Raw genomic sequence first — 27537 nt, 5'->3', positions numbered from 1 at the left:
TTCGACCACGGCCTATCAGCCCGGAAGTTTTAAGTGAAAACTGTGGCTTGTATCATTTACCGATCAACCAGCATCGTATATATAAGCAAAAATGTATTGTTCCTTAATGTAAAAAGGCAAAAATGATTGGAGTATATTTAGATACAGATTGCAGCAAGAAAAATACGTTTCAGTGGATAAATTGGATATCGGGATATTATGGCTCCTATAATAAAGAAATACATGAGCATAACACAAGAAATTATTACACGAGACAGCCAAAATTAAAACCAACGATGAGTGTACCACGTGAAACAGTCAAAAGACTTAAATAAGCAACCGAAATCAGTTATTAATAAATTAGATATGTCTGCAAAATGAGCAAGTATTTGAAATTGGACTAAATTTTAGAGATTACATTGTAACTGAAAATATTTAACAACTTCTTATGTGCATGTTACGTGTAATTCTGTTTTCCGTAATTATACATTTGCCACATTCTGGGTATATATTGTATTTCAGTCTTGTTATAATGTAACCTGGTACATGCTGTCAGAACACAAATATTACACCTGCCTGAGTGAGTCTGCCTTTAAATTTCTATAATGCATCCAACACGCTTATTTGAAAATTATTAGGTGGCCTTAAAACAAAAAACCAAAGATTTATGCATTAGTTCGACCACATAGGAAATAAGTTGGTAGCAATTCGCGTTGTAGCAGACACTCTGGTCATTTCTCGTCTCTCGTATTCATTTGTTTTGCGGTCGTCGATTTGAGTAGCCGAAGAGGAGTTTCTGCTCGCCGTTCGTGTTTCGCTGCCTGTATTTCTTCAATCATTGTAACTGGTAAGTTCTAATCGTTTTAGTTGCCTTATTAACTTTTTGTCTATGACGCGATAAACTGTTGCAGTGGTCTGCTTGCAATACATTGTAGATTCGTTCGCCGCAAAAATATTGTGTTCATGAAACAGTATGCTTGCCCCCTTGGTTCCACGTGGTAATAGCTGTCGATGTGATGTAAGCTTAAAGGGTGCTGTGCATTCTGATAGTAGGCCTTGGTAAACATTGTTAGTGCATGTGCATTTTTTTTTTTTTAATCGCAGTTATTGTATTGACCATTGTAGCAAGTAAGAATATTTTCTCGCCATCGGTAACATTGTGAGTGAGGAAAGTTACTGTTGAACATATTTTGCAGCCAAATTGTTTCGTGTCCAGGAATGAGGTTGATGGTGTGAATACGGCGGTTTTTCGTTAAGATTAATAAGCGTAAAAGAGTGAAGTTAGCTGCAATGTGCTTGCTTAAGGCATTGCACTAATATATAGGTTTTAATGTTTTGATTTCTTAAACATGGGCAGTAGTTGCTAATTTTAGGTAATGGACCCCCTGCATTTCTCGTAGTTTCAGTTGTACGTACATTATATGCATAAAAATAGTTGGGGTCTTGTCCAGTATTTACTGTGAGTTTCCTGATTTTGTCACGTACGTTTTTTTGAATAAAATGTTTTAAATAGGCTATGCCGCAGAGTAGTCTGTTAGCACACACAAGACCGGTTTGATGCAACTCTCGAGGATTCTCTCTCCTGTGCAAACCGTTCCGTCTAACTAATGCAACCTATATGTTTCTGAATCTGCTTACTGTATTCATGCCTTGGTCTCTGTACGATTAGTATTCTCTGCGCTTCTCTCGGATACTAAATTGATCCCTTGCTGCCTCAGAACGTGTCCTACTAACTGCTCCGTTGTAGTAAAGTTGTGCCACAAATTACTCTTCTCCCCAGTTCTATTTAGTAATTCATCCGTTATGTGATCTACCCATCTAATCTCCAGTGTTCTTCTATAGCGCCACATTTTGAAAGCTTCTATTCTCTTCTTGCTTAAACTGTTAATCGTCTTTCACTTCTATACATGGCTACAATCCATACAAAGACTTCCAGAGAAGACTTACTGGCGGTTAACCTGTATTCGATGTTAATAAATTTCTCTTCAGAAATGCTTTACTTGCGATAGTCTACATTTTATATCCTCTGCTTCGACCATCAGTTATTTTGCTCCCAAAATAGCCAAACTCCTTTACTGCTTTGTGTCTCATTTCCTAATCTATTTCCCTCAGCATCACCCGGTTTAATTCACTAATTCCATTATCCTCGTTTTGCTTTCCTTTCCTTTTTGTTTATCTTATATTCTCTTTCCAAGACACTGTGCTTCCAGTTCGACTGCTCGTCCAAGTCCTTCGGTAATGGAATTAGTCATCAGCTGACCTCAGTTTCTATTCCTTCTCCTTAGGTTTTAGTTAATACTCGAAATTTTTTTTTTGTATCCTTTACTCAATGCTCAGTATATACAGATATATTGGGAACATGCTACACCCCTCCCATCCCCCTTCACTCCCATCCCCTGTCTCACTCACTTTCATGACCTTAACTGTTATTACTGCTCTATGGTTACTGTACATGTTGAGTAGCCTTTCGCTCCCTGTTTGAAGCCTGCCACCTTCAGAATTGTCGAAAGATTCCTCTAAGTCTACAGATTCTAAAAATGTAGGTTTGTCTTTACTTAATCTATCTTCTAAACAAAGTCGTAGGGTCAGTGTAGCCTTGTGTGTTCCAATATTTCTACGGAATCCAAACTGATCTTCCCTGAGGTTGGTTTTCACCAGTTTTTCCATTTGTGTATAAAGACTGCACATTAGTATTTTGCAGCTGATAGTTTGATAATTTTCACATCTGTCAACACTTGATTTCTCTTGGTTTGGAATTATTATATTATTCTTGAAGTCTTCTGTATACTCCTTCCGCCTTTCTGCTTTGATGCCTGTGCTTAAAACTGGGTTCCCACCTGAGCTCTGGATATTCATACTTGATTCTCTTTTCCCCAAAGATCTTTCTTCCATTAGGCAGTATCTATCATGCCTGTAGCCATCCCTTCTTAGCTGTTTTGCACTTCCTGCTGATCTCATTTTGAGGTGTTTGTATTCAATTTTGCCTGATTCATTTACTGCATTTTTGAATTTTCTCTTTTCATCAAATAAATTCATTATCTCTTCTGTAACCCAAGGATTTCTACTGGCCCTAGTAGTTGTACCTTCACTATTTCGTCTCTCAAAGTTACCCATTCTTCTACTGTATTTCTTTCCCCATTCTTGTCAATTGTACCCTAATGCCCTCTAAAACACTACACGAGTCAATGGAAGACACGTGACATAAGGGTGTTATGGTGTGTGACTTAATTATGGCTCGGTGCTGGAGTTTGTTGTGTGTGTAGATGCCGTATTGTTGATTCATGGTGTGTGTCTGTGTTGTTGTTTTCATTAGGTGTTATTGGTTTGTTTGTACTGTGGTAAGGCGTTCATTATATGTGGGGGGGCGGACTTGCCGATCTAGTTTTCAGTGTGGGAATTTGCTAGTGGCAAGTAAATGGTTTGTTTATTCTTCTAGAGTTGGTGTTTTCTGTATTTATGGTGTATTAATGTTTTAATTTATGTAGCGATGTTTGATTTGTTTCTTTGAGGTTTTATATTTTTCTCGTAGTTGTAGGCGCTGATTTTTTATATCAACAGTTACGGTTGACCTATGAGTCATTTGAAATGACTGATTCCCATTTTTGTAATTGTAGGTGTTGGTGTTTTGGTATCGTCATTTGTGGTTGACGTATATTGGTCAAGGGAAGTGTCCGGATTCCAATTTTCATTGTTTTAGTTGTAGGAATTGATGTTTTGGTTTCTTCACCTGACTAGGTCAAAGGAAGTGTCTGATTCCTGCCCATTCTTATTGTTGTGGAATGTAGTAAATTTTTTCTTTTGTTTATCATTGTCTTTTGGGATCATGGTGTGTTCTTTTTACTGTTATAGTTAGATTTCCCTCACCTTAAAACCCCAGTTTCCTGTGGTTGTCCCCTTTGTTTGATTGTACATTTGGGTAAATGTAATTCTTATTTATATGTATTTTCGTGTTTGTTGCCGTGTGTATGTAGTGGCATCATAGGCGCCACATTTCTACTCTTCGAATAGATATTTCTGCCAGGTTCATGACGTAATGGGTCAAAGCAGATGGGTGGAATTGCTCTTCTAAAATATCCCCTCTAAAACCTCTTGTTCTTTCAGTTAATCCAGGCCTCATTTGACCTTAAATTTCTGACTTTTTGAAGTTTCTTAAAATTTTCTGTACAAATAATAGTGGTCAGTCCACATCTGCCCCTGGAAATGTCATCAAATTTAGAACTTGGTTCCTAGATCTGCCTTGCCATTATGTAATCTATGTGAAACCTTCCAGTGTCTGCAGGCCATCTACTAGTGTGAATATTTCAGTGTGTGTGTGTGTGTGTGTGTGTGTGTGTGTGTGTGTGTGTGTGTGTGTGTGTGTGGCGGGGGGGGGGGGGGGGTGCAGCAGTGGCAATATCACTCTATAGCCCGCTGAGAGTTCTGTTGGTTATTTGCAGATTGTATTCTGGAGCCTACACGTGAAGCAGTGTATCGTATTTACTCACAACCAATAATGCTTTTTTATTATCGAGCTGTAGGTAATAAATTGGTTATCTTTTGTGGCATAGCATCATTGTAAATTGAAATAAATGAATGTTTTTAAAGATAGAGTGGGACATTGTGTAACATTTTTGTCGCTTGTATTAAATCATCTGTTCAGTCCAATTCTTTCAGTACACATTTTCATTCTTAGTGCGTATGAGACTTTTTGGAAGATTGTTTTTCATTGAGCAGTTTTTATTTTTTTGGTTTTGTTTGTAGGTTTGGATTTCATGTATTCCTATCCATATGGAAGACTTAGGGTAGGGTGCATCAACTGAAATATGGAATATGAATTTCACAGTACAAGTTTTTTCGCCAATGCTAGTATCTTATTCTTTAGTTGGCCTAAATAAACTGAAATATGGGATAAAATTTTTTTGTTTTAGGTTTTTCACTGTCACTAGTACCACTATGATGATTTTCATCCGATACTATTCGTATCAATGGTGGAAAAAAATTCATACCACTTATTTCAGCTTAGCTGTTTAGTTCTGTTGAAGTGTGGGATACAGATTTTATGTATATTGCTTTTTTTTTTGCCTTCGCGGTTTTCAACTGAGGTACAGTTTGCCAATGTTACTTACATAGGTTTATGTATTTACTAGCATTAGCAACCTGGGATACAGATTTTACATCTGTTTATATTTTCACTTCTGCTGGTACTAATATCAGCTGAAGAATAGGTTGCTAGCAGTAGCAGAGGTGAAAAGAGCAACAACTGTAAAATTTGTATCCCGTACTCCAGTTGACCTACGTAGGATACTAGTGCTAGCAAAGGTAGAAAGTTGCAAAGCGACTAATTTGATACCGTACTGCAGTTACCCTATGAAGATCAGCTCAAGTTCGGGATACAACTCATACGTCAATAGAGGTTAACGTTACTTGTCTTATTTTTCTTTTTTGCTCTAGTCTCATTCTTGTGTTATGTAGGTCAACTGAAGAATAGGACACTATAGGTTCGTATGAGCAGTTGCCAGTGGACTCGTGCGCATACGCAGAGCTGGATTAGAGTATGAGCAGTGCCTTCCTCCCGCTTATGGCTCCTTGGAGTGTGGCTGTTTGCTGTATGAACAGTAGTAGCAAGTAGCCAGATGGTTGTGTGTGTGCGGAGTGCTGCAGTGGGGGAGGTCCTCCCCCACGTGACCTGTGTATATGTTTCATGTCTTCATAATGTTGCTGGTCTCTTCGTTTACAGGTCCCACGTCAAACAAAATCAAAACAGATTTCTGTGGCTGGGAGCGATCAAGTGAATTAATACACATTCTCATGACCATGAAATACCAAAATTAGTTAGTAGTTTCAATTTTCTGATTTTGTATTTTTTCCACAATATTAGCAATAAACCATTAATGTCTTAAAGAAGTTATTTGTTTTTTAGGTAAATATGCTTCTGCTTCTTTTTTGACGCAGTTAGTTTATTGGAATTTTTTTTCTGGTATGAATGACATTATACCATACTAAAGAAACAAACATGAGAATACGGTACTGGACCTCCAAGAAAATTGGTATCGCGGAAACCACTTGAAAAGCTGAATATTAGGGACTTCAGAGTGCATCTGGACATACATACGTGTATTTAGAGTGGAATGAAGCATTTTAATATGGTTTATGAAATTCCAATGTTGCTGGAGTAGTCTCTGAAGTCTTGTTCCTTTTATGGCACTGTAAGATCTCGTAATGCTATATACATATGAACATGGTAAACATTGACTTGAAGCTGACTAAGGAGGCAAATATGGTCAGTAGTTGTTAACTAAATATTGTTTCAAATATGACAGCTGTAGCATAATTGTACAAATCTGCCTTCTGTGATGTGGTATTTGATCACGAGGCACTTGTCTAGTACTTCCTCTAGTCCTGAAGTTTTCTTAATTTGTGTTTGTCTTAAATTTTTAGAATGCCATTCTATGCTAAATTGTAGACTGGCAGCATATTGTGTGTTATTGTTTTAACTCCCCGCATGGCTTCATATTTATTACTACAGTAGACTATAAACTGCAAGTTGTACAGTTCCTTAGCCTCACAGACCACCATGTTATTTTTTTATGCAATTTGAAATAGTCATGAAATTTGTCCATTATTGTGGTGTAAGCCACACAAACTTTTTCTTCAAGAATTTTGTATTCAGTACTATTAGCTTTCTTCAGTGCTGTGTAGATGTAAACCTGTTCAAAGTGCTACATAACAATATTTCAGAGTACGAATTAAAAATGTCAGTTACCCTACAGGCAACATACAGACAATACGTATATGTACTGATGGATATATGTGGGTGTGGGCCTGTGCTGAGGCGTGAGTGTTTACCTCCCTTTTTTCCCCCTAAGGCAAGTCTTTCCGTTCCTGGAATTGGAATGACTACTTACCCTCTCCCTTAAAACCCAAAAACCCACATCCTTCAGTCTTTCCCTCTCCTTCCCTCTGTCCTGATGACGCAACCTTGGGTTGCAAAAGCTTGAAGCTTGTGTGTGTGTGTGTGTGTGTGTGTGTGTGTGTGTGTGTGTGTGTGTGTGTGTGAAGGTTGCTTCATCAGGAAAGAGGGTAAGGGGTCATTTCAAGGTTTCAGCGTGGAGGGTAATGGGAAGGGAGAATATATTGAAGGGAAAGTTCTCATCTCCGGAGTTCTGATGGGTTGGTGTCTGTGGGAAGTATACAGATAATCTGGATGGTGTAACACTGTGCCAAGATGTTCTGGCCGTGCACTGTGGCATGTTTAGCCATAGGGTGATCCTCATTACTAACAAATACTGTCTGCCTGTGTCCGTTCATGCAAATCGACAATTTGTTGCTGGTCATTCCCACATAGAAGGCTTCACAGTGTAGGCATATCAGTTGGTAATGACCTTCCAGGTTAAATGACAGGAGTAGGTGGTGGTGGGAGGGTGCACGGGACAGGTTTTACACTGGGGACAGTTACAGGGGTAGGAGCCAGAGGGTAGGGAGGATAGTTCGGGGATTTCATAGGGATGAACCCAGAGGTTAACAAGGTTACATGGACGGCAGAAAGACACTCTTAGTGGAGTGGGGAGGATTTCATGAAGGATGTATCTATTAACTTACCCAGAACAAGTGATGCACTCACTGGTCGGGTGTGGTTCTCTTGAACATATTAGTTGTTGCTTTTGTAATATTGGGATATGTAATGATACCTGACAGTTAGTTACCTGTAACTTTAAAAATTTCATTCTATTCTGGGTTGTGTTATTAAAGATTTGCAGACATGGATGTTAAATTTTATTGCCAATTAGCTCGTGTATCAGGCGAGATAGAGAATTCCCCTCTCCAGCACCAGTTAGTGGTGGTGTTTTGTAGACATCCCAAATCCCTCATAGTTTTTCTGATGTGCTGTGTATGTTTGACAGGAATCAAATTATTCTACAGGGACTTGTCTAACATGTTATAAAACTGACGTGTATTGATTGTGCAGTATATTTGTAACATAAATGGAATTCACATGTGTGTGTGTGTGTGTGTGTGTGTGTGTGTGTGTGTGTTCCGTATATCTTACCAAAATGGAAATCATTCGGAGATGACAACAATAGTGAGAGCATACACCGAGGCAACAAGTCATGGGATACCTTGTAATATTGTTTTGCACTTTTGCTAAGCACAGTGCAGCAACTGAATGTGGTGTGGACTAAACAATTTGTTGGAAGTCCCCTGTAGAAATATTGAGCCGTGCTGCCTCTATTGCTCTCAATAATTGTGAAAATATTCCTTGTGCATCATTTTGTGCTCAAACTGACCTCCCTATAAGATCCCTTAAATGCTACATGGGATTCACATTGGGCAGTCTAGGTGGCCACATAATTAACGCGATTTATCTGCAACGTTCTTCCAACAATTGGTAACAGTTGTGTCCCTGTGACATGGCACATTCATTCATAAAAATCCGTCATTGTTCAGGACCATTGTCCTTGAGTGGCTGCAAATGGTCTTAAGGTAGCCGAAAATAACCTTTCCCAGTAAGTGATCAGTTCCATGTAATGCAAACATCGCCCCCGCCATTATTGAGCCAACACCAGGTTGCACAGTGCCTTATTGACAACTGTGGCTTCGTAGGCTCGGTGCTACACCAGAACTCCGCCGTCTCAAATTGGGACTCGTGTGACCTTGATGTCGTTTTTCCCATTATCGATGGTCCAAACGATACGATCACGAGGCTAGGACGGGCACTGGAAGTGATGTACTGTTAGCAGAGGCACTCGCATGGGTAGTCTCTTTCCATAGTCTTTCACCTCACTTTCCTAACAGATACATTCATTGTATTTCCCACATTGGCTTCTGTGGTTATTTCACACATTGTTGCTGGCCTGTTACCACTAGCAACCCTTTGCCAATGCTGCAGCAGTGTTGCCTGTGGCAAGATGTAACAGTTGGAATTAGGTATTCTCGGCAGACTCTAGACATTGTGGGTCTCGGAATAATGAACTGTGTAATGCTTTCCGAAATTGAATCTACCTGCAACTACCATTCTGCGTGGAAAGTTAAATTCGTCATGTGGCCATAATCACTTATGAAACCTTTTTCACCTGACTCCAAATGACACCATCAGTATATGTGCACATTGCTATACCATGACTGTTGTCATCTCAGTGTACAGTAATAAGACGAGCTAATCATAGTGCTATTAATGCACTAAATATGGCACCTTCTTTTCACTTCATGCTTAACGCTGTTCCCAGTACACCAACCTAATTCGAATGAATGAATTTTAAGAGCTTCTTGACAGGTTTGTCCCCCTGCAGGTCTGGGGCTTAGAATAGCCCTGCAGTATTCCTGCCTGTCGTAATGGTCGACCAAAAGCAATCTCGCATGTCTTGTTCAGTTTTGATGAAAAAAAAAATCACCCCCTGCCCAGTCACGGTCTTTACTCGCTTGTGACAAGTTGGGGATGTTTCAGTCACAATCATGCTCCGGACCTTAAATATGAACCAGGTTATGTTCCACAGGGACCTTCTTTTGCAGTCTGATGAGCTGCACGCTAATTTAGAGTGGTGAGATGTTAATTTCATCTGCCACGTTTGTCGAGGTCCGAGGGATAATCAGGTTGCCACCGCTGCCTTCATCTTGGTCTTAGAGGGCGAAACATTGCCTGAGAAGGTCGAGGTGATCTACCACTGTGATGGCAAGCTTTATATACCTCCCCTGATGCGGTGCTTTAAGGGCTGGAACTTCAGCCGTAGGTCTTCCTGCTGTACTTCCAGTGTCACATGTCAAGATTTCGAACACCCATCACATCCCAATACTCCTTGTGCCCTGCCTCCCATCTGTGTCAACAGCAGAGAGCATCATTCACCTTGCTCACCAGGCTGCAGGCTTTTACAGAAAGAGCGGAAAATCATGTAATAAAAGACGCTGGATTGACTGACCGACACTGAGGCTAAGAGGAAATACGAGTGACTCCATCTTGTGTGATTGTCTTATGCCACCGTTATGACAACAGTGGTAGCCCCATCAATTTCAGCAAATTCGAGTCGTCGCCCAGAGCCGTAACACTACATCTGCCCTCTTGACCTGAGGGCACTATGCTCTGTTGCCCCTGCGCCACCTACTTCAGGAACATCACCCACCCATCAGGGATGTCCATCCCCACTTCTAAGCTGAAGAAGTGTCAAACTTCTTTGGCTCATCTTGCTGAGGAGTCCCCCCCTGGGTTCCTCTCTTCCCAGGTTTCCGCCAGTGTGAAGGGTGATGCCCGCCATTGGTGTAAGTGCTCACATCAGCTGGCTGTAGGGCTTCACGATCCTCCTCAGTCCCAGAGACTGAATCAGTGAAGCCCTCCGAGCCAGTGAAACCCAAGGAGCAGCGAGAAATGTCCAAGAAGAAGACCTCTAGGATGAAGGAACTCACGGTGTGCCCACCCCACCTCAACGTATAAGCTCTGCCGAGATACTGGCATCTACTGAGGACCTAGATCTCGCAGGACCCTCACACCGTGGAAGTCGATCGTACAGGTAATCAGTTGGTGGCAGCAGGTGATCCAGCAGTGTAACCTACCTCCTCGATCTCTTCACGCCTTTTTACTTTGTGGACAATGTCATTTTCCAGTTGAACTGCAGCAATTTTTTCTACCACCTTGCGGAGCTCCAATTTCTCAGCCTTCACCCTTTCTTCCGCATTGCTCTCTAGGAAACTGGGTTTCTGGTGATGCGAACACCCGCCCTCTATGGCTATTTGGGTTAGATAAGAATCCAGCAGCTTGTGAGGGGGTATCTGGTGGTGTGTGTGTCTTCTGGCTGCGCTGATAGCCTAATTGCTGCCACCGTTTCTGTTTTTGGGGAGACTTTAATGCCAATAACCCTTTGTGGGTTGGATTGGTGGCAACAGGCAGAGGTACTGTCACTGAGAAAGCATTGGCACAGCTTGACCTTTGTCTATTAAATGATGCCTCCACACATTTCAGTGCCCCATTAGCCTCACCAACGTTATGTGCAAGTTGCTCGAACCCAAAGTGAGCCGCAGGTTTAGTTGGCTACTTGAGTCTGGCGGCCTTTTGGCTCCGTCCCAAGGCATATTCAGTAAGGACCGCTGTGCCACCGATAACCTGGTCTGCCTAGGGTCATGCCATCTGCATGACATTTGCACGCCGTCAGCATCTGGTTGGTCTTCTACATGCAGAAGGCATATAACGTGGCAACATCACATCCTCACCACACTTTGTGGGTGGGGTCTTAGGAGCCCGCTCCCACTTTATTCAAAATTTCTGTCACTTTCCTTCTGTGTGCAAGCTGGTTTTTTCCATAGTTCTTCCAGAGTCCAGGATAATCGGGTCCCAGAAAGCTCTGTCTTGAGTGTCTGCCTCATTTTAGTTGCTATCAATGGGCTAGCTGCAGATGTGTGAACGTCTGTATCGGCTTCTTCGTACGCTGATGATTTTTGCCTGTACTACAGCTCAACTGGCATTCCAGTTAATGAACAGTGGCTAGAGGGTTCTATCCAGAAGGTGGAGTCCTGGGCTGTCACACACGGCATCGTTCTCGGCCGCTGGGACCTGCGTCACGCATTTTTGCTGGCATCGCACTGTTCGCCCCAAACCAAGGCTTTATCTTGACGGCGAACCTCTTGCCGTGGTGGAGATGCATTGGTTTTTGGGCTTGCTTTTTGATGGTCCCTTATTTGTCAGCTTAAGCAAAAGTTGTGGCGCCATCTTAGCACTTTTCGTCTCTTTGAATCACACCAGCTGGGGTGCCGATCGGCCTACCACTCTACGACTGTATCAGCTGTCGACTTAGTCCCATCTCGATTATGGGAGCCTGGTTTATGGTTGGCACTGCCTTCCACATTGCTGTTGCTTGACCCCATACTTCACTGCGGTATCACTTGCAACTGGAGCTTTCTGGAAAAGTCCTATAAACAGCCTATCTGTGGAGGCTGGTGTCCCTCCATTGCGGATCCGGCACCAATGACCACTGGCCTTTCATGCTGCACATGTTTGTAGCTCTGTCGCTATGGTTCAGCATTGACAGTGGTAAATATTTTGTTGGACTCTACACTTTTAACTGCGCACAGGCAGACATTTGCACTGCCTGATGTGCTCCCTGCACTTCTAACGAATGATGCTCTCATGGCAGGCTTAGTTTTGAGTTTTATTTGTGCACAGGTTTTTTATTGCTCAGAGGGTTTCTCTCTTTTGTATTGACTCTTGCCTTTGGCCTATGGTTTTAGATAGGGTTTTTTAGTGTGTCTCTTAGTGGTTGGCTTTTCCTTTTTTGTTTCCATGGTCAGCCAACAACACACTCTTTTTGGTCTTTGTCTGTTTTCTTGTTCTGTCATCCCTTGTCATCTCCGTTTTTGTTTCATGGTTGTGCAAAAAGGGACCAATGCCCTTTGTAGTCTGGTCCCTTCAACCGTCACAAACCAATCATGTTGACAGGTTTGTGTTGAGTGCAGTTCATTGTAGATATCACGTCATATGTATTACTGTGACAAAGATTTTGTTAACTCCCAACTTTCGGGGGTGGCATCATTTCTGATTAAATCCTTGACATACGGACTCTAGGTTAATGTAACATTTAGTTTGCATGTCACCATTGTGAATAGGTGTCACAATACATAGTGCATGCAGTCAGCTGCACTTATCTTAAAATTCTCTGTTTACCTAATGTAATTTTTAGATTACATGTCAGTATTACATGCCTTGTGTCAAACGTAAAACTAATGCATCTGCATTTGCCATTTTATTATTGGTACCAATGCTTCCTGCTGTGTTGAAGTAATTGTTAGTTCGCTGGTCCGTGATGGAATTTTTAATTATGTTGGCAGAGCTTTTATCTCGGTCAGATTGTTGCATCACTGCTTTTGTTTCTTGTTTAAGAATGATCTGAACTGCTTGTGTCTAAAGCCTGGAGTATTATAGATATTGAGTATAATGTAAACATTTTGCTTTTCTAAAATAAGGCTGGAGGATTTTTTTATTTGTGGTGGCAATGGACTTTACTCAATACTACAGCTTGTTCTCTAACTGGGATATCACTGAGACCTGTGCGACCTGCTTTCTGCCTTTAATTGTATTTGTTTATAGGTGCTGAAGGTAAAGTGGTGACATTGAAGTGTTTGTTCTAAACAAACTTGCCATTATCGAGTTGTTAAATTACTGTATCAGAAACTTGGCAGCTTTTAATGTATCGTTTTTACATCCCAATTTCAGGTGCTAAATATGGCCGATAACAGAGGCAGTTTGGTTGACGCGATGTCTGAGCTCCTGACGTCGTGCACAGGTGCCGACGTTACGCTGTGTGTCAGAGGTGGTGAAATAAAGGCGCACAGGTTAATACTGTCCGCCAGGAGCCCGGTCTTCGCAGCTATGTTACTGAGGCACGACACGGAGGAAGCTGCCAGTGGCCGTGTCCAGATACCGGACGTAGAGGCTGCCACTATGCGGCAGCTCGTCCGCTACATGTACACGGACGAGGTCCCGGAGGGGAAAGAATCTGCGGCAGAGCTACTGGCAGCTGCCGACAAATACGACCTCCCTCTGCTGAAGGAGGCTTGCGAGGACCGGTTGCTGCAGGATTTGTCTGCAGAGAATGTGGCGGAGTGTGCGGTGCTGGCCTTACAGCACTGTTGCTCGTGCCTGCTCGATGCCGCCATCGAGGTGATCTCCGAGGACCCTCTGGAGGCCCGCAAAACGGAGGGCTGGCGGGAGGGAGTTGCCTGCTGCCCACAACTGATGACTGAAATCTCGGATTTGGTTGAAGCAGAAATCAGGTTAGCTAATATTCTAATTTCGTTTGTCTTTGTAAGTCGCACCTGCAAAGTAGTGAGCCTTCTCGCAAACACTTCCAAAAGTAATTGTTGGAGTCGTGCATTTCACTAGTTTAAATCTCGCATATTCCACATGAACCGCACTCAGGACTATGAGTATGTGTATTCTGTAAGGAGACACTCCGTACGCATTTTTGTGCTTTGAAGATCTAATAGAACCTTCATTCTTTTACTGTATTCTTGAACGCAGTGTTGCAGTTTACAATCAATTGCGGTGAAAATTTAGTGCAGATTTGGGACATAAATGTATACTTGCCTAGTTAATTAGACCCAAAAAACTTAGAATTGTACTTCCTTATACAGAGTAATATTCTCAATCTGACTGCTGTGGGTGCTAAGTATATTTTGCATGTGCTCTGTTCTCCATTTCTGTTTTAACTGAATGTTGTGATTTAAAATGTTAAATTTGTCATAGAAAACTTTTTGTACAAATTTAGTAAGCTCTGCTAGAATTACAGTTTGGGTGACATTAGCTCAGGTGAGCAGTTGTCTAAAGGTTTATAGGGCTGGATTTTTCATATAAAAAAGTTCCATATAAGATAGGCTTCAGAATAACATGTTCCCATCTACCACAATTGCTGCTGTACACAAACCACTTAATTGGTTATGTGTTGCCGGGAGAAGTGCGTGCTGTGAGTGAATACACCAAATATTTCTTCCTGCTTATCTTTTGCTTACTTCTTGCTGTGCTTCTTACTTAAATCTCTCAAAAGCTGCTCTAATACTGTGCATTGCCAAACAAATCTCACGAAACATCGGGAAATTTGCACGATCCTGTCGAATGCCTTTGGATGTCGCTAGTCATCGGGCAGCAGTAATTGCAAAATTAGAGGTGGCGGCAGCCGACAATCTTGATATTCATTTCTTTGTTCTGGGCTTTTATTTAACAAATGTCTTCTTTTGTTATGATGCACATTTGTTTCGAAGGGAAAAAAATGTTATACCAATAATCGTGGTGGTATATTTGGAGACATCTATAGTTTACCTAATAGACCACAATGCAATAAATATTTGTCTGTAAATCATGTAGTCAGGTGTAATGCAAGTGGGATATGCTCAAGTGTATTGAGAGAAAAATCACAACTATTTATTTAATCTTGATACTACCTTCCCACAGGTGTAATTTTTTATCTAAGGTTAAACATGTCACAGCAACGAGTGTTCTAAGAAAGGATAGCGTGAAGGGCTGGATCGATAAGCAGTACGAGGACATGCTGCCGTAGTTGGTAGTGTAAATGTAACCAGCCAGATGGCTGGCTTTCTTGTGTGGTAGCCAACAGGCTAGTGAAATTTAGTGCCAGTTTCTCAAAAAAAGGCTGAGCAGCACTTTGTACCAGAGCAGTAGTTGTCAGATCTGTTTATCTGTCTGGTTTCTGCTTCCTGTGTCAGGTCTAATTTGGTACACCACCCTCTAACGTTTCCCAGAGTTCTAAAAAATGGCAAGTAATTCTGTGTAACTTCAAAATCTCCTTCCCCATCCTGGAGCAAACTTACAAACCTTCGTACACATTTCTCACTGATCGTGTGGGCTTATAGCATTCAATTGGTGTAGTTAATAATTTTGCAACTATCTACTGCGACGGTAAATTTCTGTGGAAAGTAATCTCTCTCTGTTTTCCAGTGCCGCAAAGGAGGAAGCCTTGAAGAAGTGGCTGCACGAAGCTGCCGAACTTGGAAATGTGGCAGAACTTGAAGACGTTCTGGCACAGGGGGTGGACATAAACTGCCGGTGCGAGAACGGCTACACGGCACTTCACAAGGCGGCGAAGGGCGGCGACGTCTTGGCCGTAAACTGGCTGTTGGAGGCGGGTGCTGATGTCAGTGCAGAAAACAACTGGCAGCAGACGCCCCTCCACGTAGCAGCGGGATACGGCAGACAGGGTGTCGCCATGACTTTGCTATTCTATGGGGCAGACAAAGACGCCTGGGACGGCAGCGGGCAGACGGCTCTGCAGGTTGCCGCTGCGTGTGGTGAAGCGGCCGTGGTCAACCTGTTGTTGCGGCTGGGAGCCGACCGATCTGCTGCCGGATACGGTAGGACGCCTCTGGAACTTGCCCAGGCGTACAACAGGAGGCCAGTAATAGATATTCTGAGTGGGATTCGTCCGGTGTAAGGTGGACCTTTGGTACTATTTTCTGAGTAATCAAATAAACGTCTGGTTTACTGTGAAATGTGTCATTGAATTATTCAAATATTTACCTTCTCTTCCTTCCCACTTGTCTCTTCCCATAGTGGTATTCCTTCCGCAGGTGAGACTTCCTAAACTCCTACCGTCAACTGCCTTGAGATTCCCAAACAGTAGTGTTTTACACTTAGTTTACTGGCAGTGGATCAAATGTTTGACTGGCACAGGAGAGCAGAGTTCTATTGAAACTGCTCGAGAGTAGCAATTGTTGACATTTGATCTTGACTATGTTCCAAATGCACATCAGTTTCAATGAGCTTCTGGTGTGGTAATCTTGTAAACCAGTTTCAAGAATCTTACACCACATGCCCTTCCCAGAAGCATCCAGTTCTTCTGTTAACACAGCCTGAAATTTGTGTGTGCAATTTCATGTCGGCACAGACATCCCTATTCTTCGGTGGTCTAAGGAAAGCACATTTAACAATCTGTGTAAGGTTCAGAACGAGTTGCGTGTGATATTGTCAAATGACTTCACATTCATTCTGAGCAACTGTTCATATTTGTGACTATTAATCCAATGGTTAGTGGTGAGAATATATGCACCCGTACTTCTGCCAACACTTATGAGCTATGGAGTTGCTGCAAACTTCAGCACATAGGATTGGGCACTAATGTACCAAAATTACATCAGGTTACTGACAATGTCCCAGGCTGTGTAGTTTGTTAATCTAATTTTGTAACAGTAAATGTAAATACAGCTGACTAAGCATTCTGTCATGGGGCATTGACTGTTGCTGGAAGGTTAATCAACAGATTGTGCATAATACATTCTTCAATTGATTATATTTATCAAGAGATGAGTTATGGCCAACCGCAAACAATTCAGTTACTGGAAATGACAAATGTCATGAAATTTACTCACAGACTGTAGAGAAGCTGTAAAATGTGAATCAGTTTGCCAATTTGCTTAACATATTAAATACATTTACACAACAGAATGAAGAATGGAAGGTAACACTGAAGATAACATGTCAAATTGAAGAGCTGTTATATGATTCTAAAGATAGTAAATCATAGTGCAGATCTCAATGTTTGTGAGGCTCTGACACGAGCAGGACCTGGTACTCCTGGAAATATTTCCCATCGGACAACTAAATCAGTAATTATGAATGTTTAAATTTTTTGGTAAACTGCAGTCACTGCAACACCACATTATGCACCTGGAGACATCGTTAATTTCACTGTATCTGACTTTTTGATCAATTGGAATGAGGACCATATGAATTGAATGCAATTTTAACCCTTACATGAAACATCTCTTAAATATGTGTAAGTAAAAAGATATGTTTCACAGACCTTGTAATATTTTCATCAGGTAACTACATTAGCTGAATAGTAAACTATTTAATATTGAGGGCAGATGAAATCCTATTTAGCACTCATGACGGGATTGTTACAAGTTCTGTAAATCAGGAAATTTCAAACGTGTCAGGGAAAATTGAAGAAAAAAGGAAAACCTCATCTTCTTCTCAGTAGATGAAATGTTTTGTTTACTGAGACGTCATGCATTGTCACTGGCTAGGTGCTGCTTCCTAACCCCTCATTCTTACTGCTTCTACCCTTCGTACCCATTCCCTCAGGAAGCAGTCAGTGCTGCCACCATTTACTGCTAGCCTAGCAGCTGTCAATGAGAGGCAGGTGGGCACGAGGAGTGGTTTCTCAATCTGATTCTCTGAGAATATTGACACAGCGGACAGAGATGGTAATGTGTGCGAGTTGGCAGAGTAATTGTGTGAATGTGTGTGTGCGCACTCATTTTCTGACATGAGCTATGGCCAAAAATTCAGTTGAAAGTGTGATTGTCTTTCCTACTTGCCTGTCTGCAGCTAAGTGGCTATCTTCACAGTGAGTTGCTACCTCTCCTCACTACTACTGATTCTCAGAGTATTTGCGCAAGTTATGTTGCACGGATTCAGCACTGCGGTCTCATTTCAACAACATGTCTGACACGAATAACTGGCTAAACGAGTGGACTTCTGCGACGGGCCAAAACTGCTGGCCATTTCCGAGCGTATCTGTAATAGATGAGGGATGTCGATACGGAGTGCATCATTCCCCACTAACATGCGAGCCCTGCCTCCATCTAAAAGCAGTTCATTACAAAATATGTTGATGTTAGTACTTAAGATTTTTGCTCACACAGGAGAGAAATACAGATGTCCTCACATTTTTTGTCAACTTGTGACTTTACTTACCCTTGAGATCTCAATGTCAGGGAAGTAATTTCTCTTCAGGAAACTTGTGGCAACTTTTACTGCATGCACAATGGCATTCAATCATTCTACCTGCACTCCATGCAGGAATAGAATGAGAAGAAACCCAAATAACTGGTGCATTGGGATGTATCCTCTGCGGTGCTGGATGTAGCTGTAGAAATAAATGAGACTGCAGAAAGCGTAAATGTTGGTAATAATCAAATGATCTGAAAATAATTTGCACAACTTTTGCACAGTGGACGCACATCTTTCTACTACACCCGAGACAAATTGACTGACCCTGTATGATGCATTTATATGCTGATTTCTTTTCTTATGATGCACAGAACTCATATTCTTTTCGTTCTATCAGTTGATATACATACGACGTGTTGTCAGATGATTCTCCTATATTTGAGATTTGGTAGGCATCTGTATCAAAATTCAACTTATACCTCTAGTCCAAGCATTCCTCCTTTTGAAATACTGTGTTGTGTTTTTCTTGCTCTAACGCAACAGATTCTGAATGTCTTCACTTGAAATTATTTTGGCTATAAAAGACTATCTCTGATATGAGTAATTATCTGTGGAACTGGTCGTATCAGAATGAAATTATCACTCTTCAGTAGAGAGTGTGCCAATACGAAACTTCTGTGTCAGATTGTGTGCCGGACCGAAACTTGACCTCGGGCCTTAGTCTTTGTCTGCCAGTACCTCGTCTCCTGCCTTCCAAACTTCACAGAAGCTCTCTCGTGAAACCTGCAAGAGTAGCACTCCTGAATCCAGCCGGTTGACCAACTGGCACTCCCTGAAGTTGGGAAGGTAGCAGACGAGATGCTGCCCGAAGTAAATCTGTGAGCAGCACAGGGCGTGAGTTGCCGGGTATCTGTCAGTTGAGCCCTTTCCCACAGATGGCGATGGTCCTGACTATTGGACTGACACCCTGTGTTAATCTGCCTGGAAGTTTCAGCTCACAACAGCTTCCTTTACCAAAGAGCCGTTTTCTTTGCTAGTATCCCTCTTTTTTGGTGACCATCAGCTGCAACAAAATCAGAATCGTCAGTAACCATTCCAGTGTTCGATTTCACCTACATAACAACTGATTTGCTCCTGAGCTTCTAAATCTTGATAAACTGAAGACCTCTTATTCGTCTTACAAAGTCACCCCATGCTATAGCTGAAAAATAATTTCATGCACATAATACAATGCCTGTTAGGCACCCAATTTCACACTGACTCCTGGACAATATACTTTATCATTAGAATGACCAAGTCAAGCTAATTGCTGAATGTTACTTGACTCACAGCACATGTTAAAATGAAGGTACTAAGACTCATTTCTTTCAGTGATATGACAGTCACTGTTAGCAATGAGTGACGGGTATGAGAGATCGATGTATTGGTCAGAGATACAGCGGGCATGATGTGCTGTCGAGAAGTGAAATACGGTGGCACTGGGTAGCAATTTCCTTACTTGCCAGACTGGCAGGGTAGGTGTGATTAGACAGTGAGCCCATTTCCTAATGGTAAAATCTGTGCAACTGAGTTTTTTTGTGGGGGGGGGTGATTTTTTTCACTTAAGGACTTGAGTATTTATTGCGACAGATTCATTTCTGAAATCTCTGCTTGCTTATTAACTGCAGACAACATGAATATTATTGAAATGGGAGACTTGTCTGACTCGGATCACTACGTCTATTGCTTCCAGACTGTTGTCACTTAAGGCTTTATGGGAATGAACAGTCTACAGCCAGATGGTTAAGACAACTCTACTTCTACAGGCCACATCGACACAAGACCAACAACAAAATGCTGATGTTTACACCCTGTGGATTTATCACAGACCAGGAAATACATGAAAATAAGCAGCAATAAAACATGTTCAAGCTAAGAATAGCCGTCACACACATTTAGGTACAGCAAGATAATGTAATTGTTTGATATCTTTACAGCCATAAATTTATTAATTTGGTAGGAATTCAGAAAGATGTGAACGAGCAACGTATGCTGCACCTGTAGAACGACAGGTCTTTAAATGGAAGCGGCCTTCAGATTAAGCATGAGGAACACTGCACCAAATTCTCTTCAATATTGTTTGATTGGAGCAATTAGTGACTGTTTTTCTTCATTAAAATGAAGTGGTTGGGCAGAGCATTCTTCTATCAACTGACGAGCATTGCATCTCCATCACAACTCTCACCCTGTGGAGAAATATATGCAGAACATTAAAATTTGACAATCTTCAATTTTGGAGAAGATGAACTCTGCAACATTTATTTAGATCTTAAATCTGAGTATTTAAAATAAATGAATAATACGTGCCTGCTCTGCAAGTCGGTTAACTGCCTGGTAGAAGTTCATGAAACCCACCTTCACAATAATTCTCTATAATTCCGCTCTCGAACAGCTGTATCTTTGCGTGCAAGCCCTGATTTCTCTTACTTTATTATGATGTGTGTCTCCACATGTAGATTGGCATCCACAAAATATTTTCGCATTTGGAGGAGAAAGTTGGTGATGTAAATTTAAGGAGAAGATTCTGCTGCAACAAAGAATGCCTTGTTTTAATGGTGTTCATCCCAAATCCTGCATCACATCTGTGACTCTTTCTCCCTATTTCAAAATAATACAGAACGTACTGCTCTTCTGTGAACGTTCCCGATGTTCTCTGTTAATACTAGCTGGTAAGGATCTCCCAGAATACACAACAGTACCTGAAGGACAAGTGTAGTGCAGGCAGTCTCTTTAGTATATCTTTTACATTTTCTAAGTATTCTGCCAGCAAAATGCAGTCTTGTGTTTGCTTTCCCCACAACATTAAGGCATATTAATCCACCATAGCAGTGTTAGTAACAGTTACTTGGGGTTTGTGTAGCATTGCCGTATACCTGAAAACATGTTTTCACAATGTAGTTTTATGTAATTCATAAATCATGGCAAAAGTTTCACTCAAAATGTTTCTGCTAAATGTATGTATAGATTTAGAATAACAAGTTTGTGTTCAAACAGTAACCAAACTTTTCTTTGTACACAAAATACAGAAAAATGTTGTGACCATGTTTAAATTTGTTCTTAGTGTGGTTACAGAATGAAAATTTAAAAAAAAAAAAAAAAAAACTATATGCAGTCTACTCAAAAGAGATTTAGGTATAGGCAGTATAAAAGTTCCTTCACGTACCTAAACCATTCATCTTTTGTTCCAACTGAAATCCCAATGAAATGCATCTCCAAGACTCATACATGCAACTTGATAGTATGTCATACTGCCAAAAGTTGCTCTCTACACCTGACATAACACATGCAGTTCAGAATTTTGTTATAGGGCAGGAAGGGTAAAGGTGTCAAGTTTTGGTTGCTTTGACTTTTAGTAGCTAATGCAAAAAGGAAAAAGAGTTAATTCTGGCGTAGAAATAGTCAGTGGATTGTCATTTTTACTCTCGGTTGCTTTCACATTATCTCTATGCAGCCACATTCCCATATGTAAGTGGTCTTTGGGCACACTTTAAATGACAAGGCATACTGCAGTTCATTTGTAAATAATTTTCTCCATAACTTCTCACTAAATTTATTTTCATTTCCCTATCCCACACATTACTATTCCCAGAGTAGTTACCTATAGGATTGTATTACTTTTTCTACAGTCTTAAACATTTACATTGTAGCGGTTCCACCTGCTTTGAATTTCTTTTTTTGTCTTCGGTGTTGATGTACTGTGTTGCTACACTGGCTCGAAATGGGTTGTGGATTCTGACTCACACTACTGTAAATCATGTAGCCGACAGGTGCACAGTTGCGTTTCACAGTACTTTAATATTTGGTGTTGTACAAAATCAAAACTAAAGTTATATGGCCAGCGCATTATTATTTAACCTTCAAAAAGCCTCATTGTTAGCAGGCGAAACTCCACATACTGCTACAATTGTTTCTTGTTGAATATCTACGAGCAGTAAAACCTAACCACAAAGTTCACAGTTCTTGAAGAATAATCGGGTACGTATGGAGCATACATTGTCGCTGTTTTTACACATGTCCTTTTTTTTTAACACTTGTTTGACAGTTAATTTGAAGCATTGTTGTTCTAACCAGCACAACTTAATCATCTAAACTCTGCTGTAGACTGACTGTCTCATGACCAAAAATCGGGTCCTTATATATCATCCCAATAATAGGAGCTGAAACAAAACATTGTTCAAAGTTAAATTTACAGAAATTACAATTACAATTAAAACTTAACTCTCTAAATTAACTGAATACACCAAAAAAAAATTTCTTTTTAGCAGTTTTTTCTACTAGGTGATTTAGGCCCAGTTATTAGTTTAAATCACGGAATTAACAAATACAGTTGTGCAAACAATACCATTGATAAAACTTAATTACTTTGGAATTAATGAAAGGCTGGGTTTGCTAACGTGTTTTTGAATAGCGCTAGATACATACTTTAAGATTACTGGTACTTCGTCTTCCAAATGTTAACGGTTATTATATAATTTATATTTGCTTATATGTCAATAATAGAATTCAAGTTCCGAAATGATCACTGATTTCACCCTATAACATGATACTAACTATGAATAGACAAAAGAAGTTAGAACATCAATTACATACATAAAACTAAGCACAAAATTAGATCTGGTGTTATTTGCTTTAAAACTGAGGGCCAGTCTTTATCTTTCATGGAAATGCAGATTATATTCTGTATGTTAATAAATAGTTAACAGTAACAAAACGAATTTAAGGAGGCAGATGGCAAAACAAGAGGTGAATTAAAATTATCCCAGCTTGCTTTGTCACATCAGTGTACAGTATACATTTTCTTGCCCGATTTGATAGGTCCAGTACATTTTTTATTTATTTATTTAGTGTTCCATGGGACCAAATTAAGGAGAAGCCTCCATGGTCATGGAACGAGTCAATACATGAAATTATTACATAATATTAGAAACAGATAAAATGAAATATAAAAAAAACACATTCAGGTGACAAGTCGTAAGTTGAAATAAAGAAAATCAACAATGTAACACTAGAATTTGCTTAATTTTTTAGCTCGAACAGCCCGTTTTTGAGCCAAAAATACCCTTTTTGAATCAGAAGAATTCCCCCAAAAAATAATACCATACAACATAAGCATATGAAAATATGCGAAGTAGACTACTTTTCGTGCTGAAGTGTCACTTATTTCAGATACTGTTCTAATGGTAAATAAAGCAGCATTTAGTTTCTGAACAAGATCCGGGACATGGGCTTTCCACAACAGCTTACTATCTATCCGAACGCCTAGGAACTTGAACTGTTCCATCTCCCTTATAATATGCCCATTCTGTCTGATCAAAATATCGGTTCTTGTTGAACTGTGAGTTAGAAACTGTAAAAACTGAGTGTTATTGTGATTTAGCATCAAATTATTTTCCACAAGCCACAAACTTATTTCTTGAACTACATTATTTGATAATGTTTCAATATTACACACAAGATCCTGCACTACCAAACTGGTGTCATCAGCAAACATAAATATTTTTGAATCACCTGTAATACTAGAAGGCATATCATTTATATAAATAAGAAACAGCAGTGGCCCCAGCACCGACCCTTGGGGAACGCCCCACTTAACAGTGCCCCATTGGGACTGAACATCACTACCACTCTCAATATTGCGGAGAATTACCTTCTGCTTTCTGTTCTTAAAGTAAGAGGTGAACCAATTGTAAGCTACTCCCCTTACTCCATAATGGTCCAACTTCTGCAGTAATATTTTGTGGTCAACACAGTCAAAAGCCTTCGTTAAATCAAAGAAAACACCTAGCGTTCACAACCTTTTATTTAATCCGTCCAAAACCTCACAGAGAAAAGAGAATATAGCATTTTCAGTTGTTAAACCATTTCTAAAACCAAACTGAACATTTGACAGCAAATTATGTGAATTTATGGCTGCAGTAACCTTGTATATACAACCTTCTCAATAACTTTAGCAAACACCGATGGCATAGAAATAGGTCTATAATTGTCAAATATTATCCCTGTCTCCCTTTTTATAAAGTGGCTTCACTACCGAGTACTTTAATTGGTCAGGAAACCGACCACTCCTAAAGGAAAAGTTACAGATATGGCTAAGTACTGGGCTAACATACACAGAACAATACTTCAGTATTCTGCTAGATACCCCATCATATCCATGAGAGTTCTTGGTCTTTAGTGATTTTGTTACTAACTCAACCTCCCTCTTGTCAGTATCATGGAGGAGCATTTCAGGTAACAGTCTCGGAACACTTTTTTCTAAGAGCGCTATTTGATTCCCTGTTGGGACTAGGTTTCTATTTAGTTCACCTGCTATATTCAGAAAGTGATTATTAAATACTGTACATATATGCAACTTATCAGTAACATGGACATTCCCACTATGCACTGAATCTATATCCTCGACCTGTCTCTGCAGACCAGCCACTTCCTTTACGACTGACCATATGGCTTTAATTTTATCCTGAGACTTAGCTATTCTATCTGCATACCACATACTTTTTGCTTTCCTAATAACAGTTTTAAGCACCTTACAATACTGTTTGTAATGGGCTGCTGCATTTAGATTCTGACTATTTCTAAGGTTTTTATATAATTGCCACTTTGCTCTACAAGATATTCTTATCCCTCTAGTCAGCCACCCAGGCTGCCTGTTTCTGCTAGTACCCTGTTTTGAACGTTCTAACGGAAAGCAACTTTCAAAGAGCACGAGAAAAGTCTTGAGAAAAGCATTTTATTTATTGTATACTGTATCAGCGCTATAAACATCTTGCCAATCTTGTTCCTTGATAAGGTTTACAAATGTCTCTACAGCAACTGGATCAGCTTTCCTAAACAGCTGATGACTATATTTAACACCTGTTGCAGCACAAAAATCTTTTAGAGTTAAAATTTGTGCATTAAACCATTAACCGGGTTGATAATATGTATTGGCAGTGCGCCACTGGTTGCCAATGATTATGACTCCTATCATAACTAATATGCACTTTCCCGTTACGTTAATTGAATGGAAATGAATTGTCAAGAGGAAGGAGCCTAGTAAATCGTGGAGTAGCTGGCAAGATACGTTATATTGGCTACTTATTCTATCAATCAATCAAGGCTCCATTTACAATATCATGGGCTTCATAGGAATGCAGGGTGCTGCAAATCGGCTTGCTACACCGTCAGCACCGTTACACACCTTTGTTGCAAGAGCTTCCAACTACAATGTACAGGGCCACCTTGTACACTGCAGTCCCCTGATTGTTGAGTAATCTGTTCACAAGAGCCCCTACCTCATCTCTCACCTGGACATTCTGTGTACACTTGTGGAATAAATCGAAATCTAATTCTGAAAATTTAACATCTAAAGTCAATAATTATCATAATGCAAGAGTGTGCATTTACATCACATCCTAAATTCTCATCCAATGATTTGTATGGTTAGTGACAAATGCAAAACTATTACTTTGTGTTTGTCGTTCCTCGCCGCACGTAAAAACCACGCTGTCTCAGTGATTTCCATTCCTGGCTAAAAGACATTTTAAGTTTTGTACCTGTTAGTGAAACTTGCCTCATAATAATCATTTAAAGGTGACTGATCAATGAGTATGTAGTGTCATCACTTAGCCAACATAGGTCATAAATCAGTTATTCAGCAACAGTTTCATTACGAAAGTGTAAGTCTTTCCAGTATGAACACTAACTTGCAAAAGATAACTGTTACATTAAACGTTAAAACAATGTATATTGCCACAAAACGGTTTAGATTTGTTCACAATTGCCAAAAAGAGACACTACAAACAACTGATAGTTTTGTAAACCAGGAAGTGACAAAATTGATACCTACAGAAATGCTGTAATTCGTATCTTAAACTGTAACTTGACTGTTGTTGAACAGCACTTTCTCTCTCTATCTCATTATTTAATGGAGGCACTCTTGGCATTCAAGTACATCAGTATTACTGGGAAAACTGAAACATATAAAATGAAAAGGTTGAGGAAAGCTGTGTCAAGCAATTCATTATGTTTAGGAATATTTGGATAATGTCAAGTCATTCCTTGTGCTAAGAAGTGCATCTGTAAATGTAATGGTTTTAAAGAGTGTTACAATCCTTGCAAGTTGCTATTGGCGTAAGTTCAAAATTGTCGAAAGATACACACTGGCTGAGATTTGTCTCGTGAATTTTTTTTTAAATATTTTTTATTATTATTGAAAAGCAAATTATAGTTTAATGCCGAGGAGTCAACATTTGCTGCTCTGCACACAAGCCAAAACAAACATGCATGTTAAAAATGGAACATAAAAAATTGTTGCATGTACCTCACATTAGATTTGAGTCTTGTCAGATGTCAAGTACGGATCGGAGCAGCCGTACGTACTAGGCTTACGTACAGAGTGTTTTCTCATATGACTTGGATTGTAGAGCGCCACAGATGCCGCAGGTCCTGTTGTCGCTGCACGGTCCTCAGTCAGAAATGGCAGGTGACGTATCAGTGGCGGTTCGTCTCATGTATTCGCAAATTGCCTTTTACAGTGCTCGACCTCTGTTACAGCCCTCCAATACTTCTTCCAGTACTTTTATTATTGTGAGTAATTACTGAGACCTTTCTCTACCCACATGGTGTACATGTACATTTGTTCAGGTGGGTGGATTTCTTGCTTGTGTTGTCACCACTCGTGCCTCACGTTTGTAACTACAGCTCAGTACTGCTGTGGTGCCTTTAGTGCATTTTCCATCTCCAGCAATACTTAGGCTAACGAGATTCCTAAGAGATAACTTGGACACTTTGGTTCGTACGTAACTTCTTTACTACAGTTATATGTACCATTGTCAGTTTACATGATATTTTAAAATCAACAATATGACAACACTGTGGGTGAAATACAGGGTGTTTCAAAAATGACCGGTATATTTGAAACGGCAATACAAACTAAACGAGCAGCGATAGAAATACACCGTTTATTGCAATATGCTTGGGACAACAGTACATTTTCAGGCAGACAAACTTTCGAAATTACAGTAGTTACAATTGTCAACAACAGATGGCGCTGCGGTCTGGGAAACTCTATAGTACGATATTTTCCACATACCCACCATGCGTAGTAATAATATGGCTTAGTCTCTGAATGAAATTACCCGAAACCTTTGACAACGTGTCTGGCGGAATGGCTTCACATGCAGATGAGATGTACTGCTTCAGCTGTTCAATTGTTTCTGGATTCTGGCGGTACACCTGGTCTTTCAAGTGTTCCCACAGAAAGAAGTCACAGGGGTTCATGTCTCGCGAATAGGGAGGCCAATCCACACCGTCTCCTGTATATTTCGGATAGCCCAAAGCAATAACACGATCATCGAAATATTCATTCAGGAAATTAAAGACGTCGGCCGTGCGAT

General features: G+C 40.4%; 2 protein-coding genes across 2 annotated transcripts in view; both read left to right on the top strand.

Moving 5' to 3' along the window:
• Positions 1-705: 705 nt before the first annotated feature.
• LOC126294964 (uncharacterized) lies at positions 706-15936 on the top strand. Its single transcript, XM_049987192.1, has 3 exons — positions 706-826; positions 13148-13707; positions 15386-15936. Exons 2-3 carry the CDS (start codon positions 13157-13159, stop codon positions 15876-15878), a joined length of 1044 nt encoding a protein of 347 aa, XP_049843149.1. The 5' UTR covers positions 706-826; positions 13148-13156; the 3' UTR covers positions 15879-15936.
• Positions 5874-27537, top strand: part of LOC126294963 (uncharacterized) — a 64182-nt gene continuing 42518 nt past the window's right edge. Inside the window, exon 1 of the mRNA XM_049987190.1 lies at positions 5874-6238. Coding sequence (XP_049843147.1) covers positions 6191-6238 — 48 coding nt within the window. The 5' untranslated portion in view covers positions 5874-6190. The remainder of the gene's footprint in view (positions 6239-27537) is intronic.

The sequence above is a fragment of the Schistocerca gregaria genome, chromosome 11, assembly GCF_023897955.1.
Source record: "Schistocerca gregaria isolate iqSchGreg1 chromosome 11, iqSchGreg1.2, whole genome shotgun sequence".
Lineage (NCBI taxonomy): Eukaryota > Metazoa > Arthropoda > Insecta > Orthoptera > Acrididae > Schistocerca > Schistocerca gregaria.
Note: the sequence above shows the minus strand (reverse complement) of the source record. Positions and strands in the feature narration are given on the sequence as shown.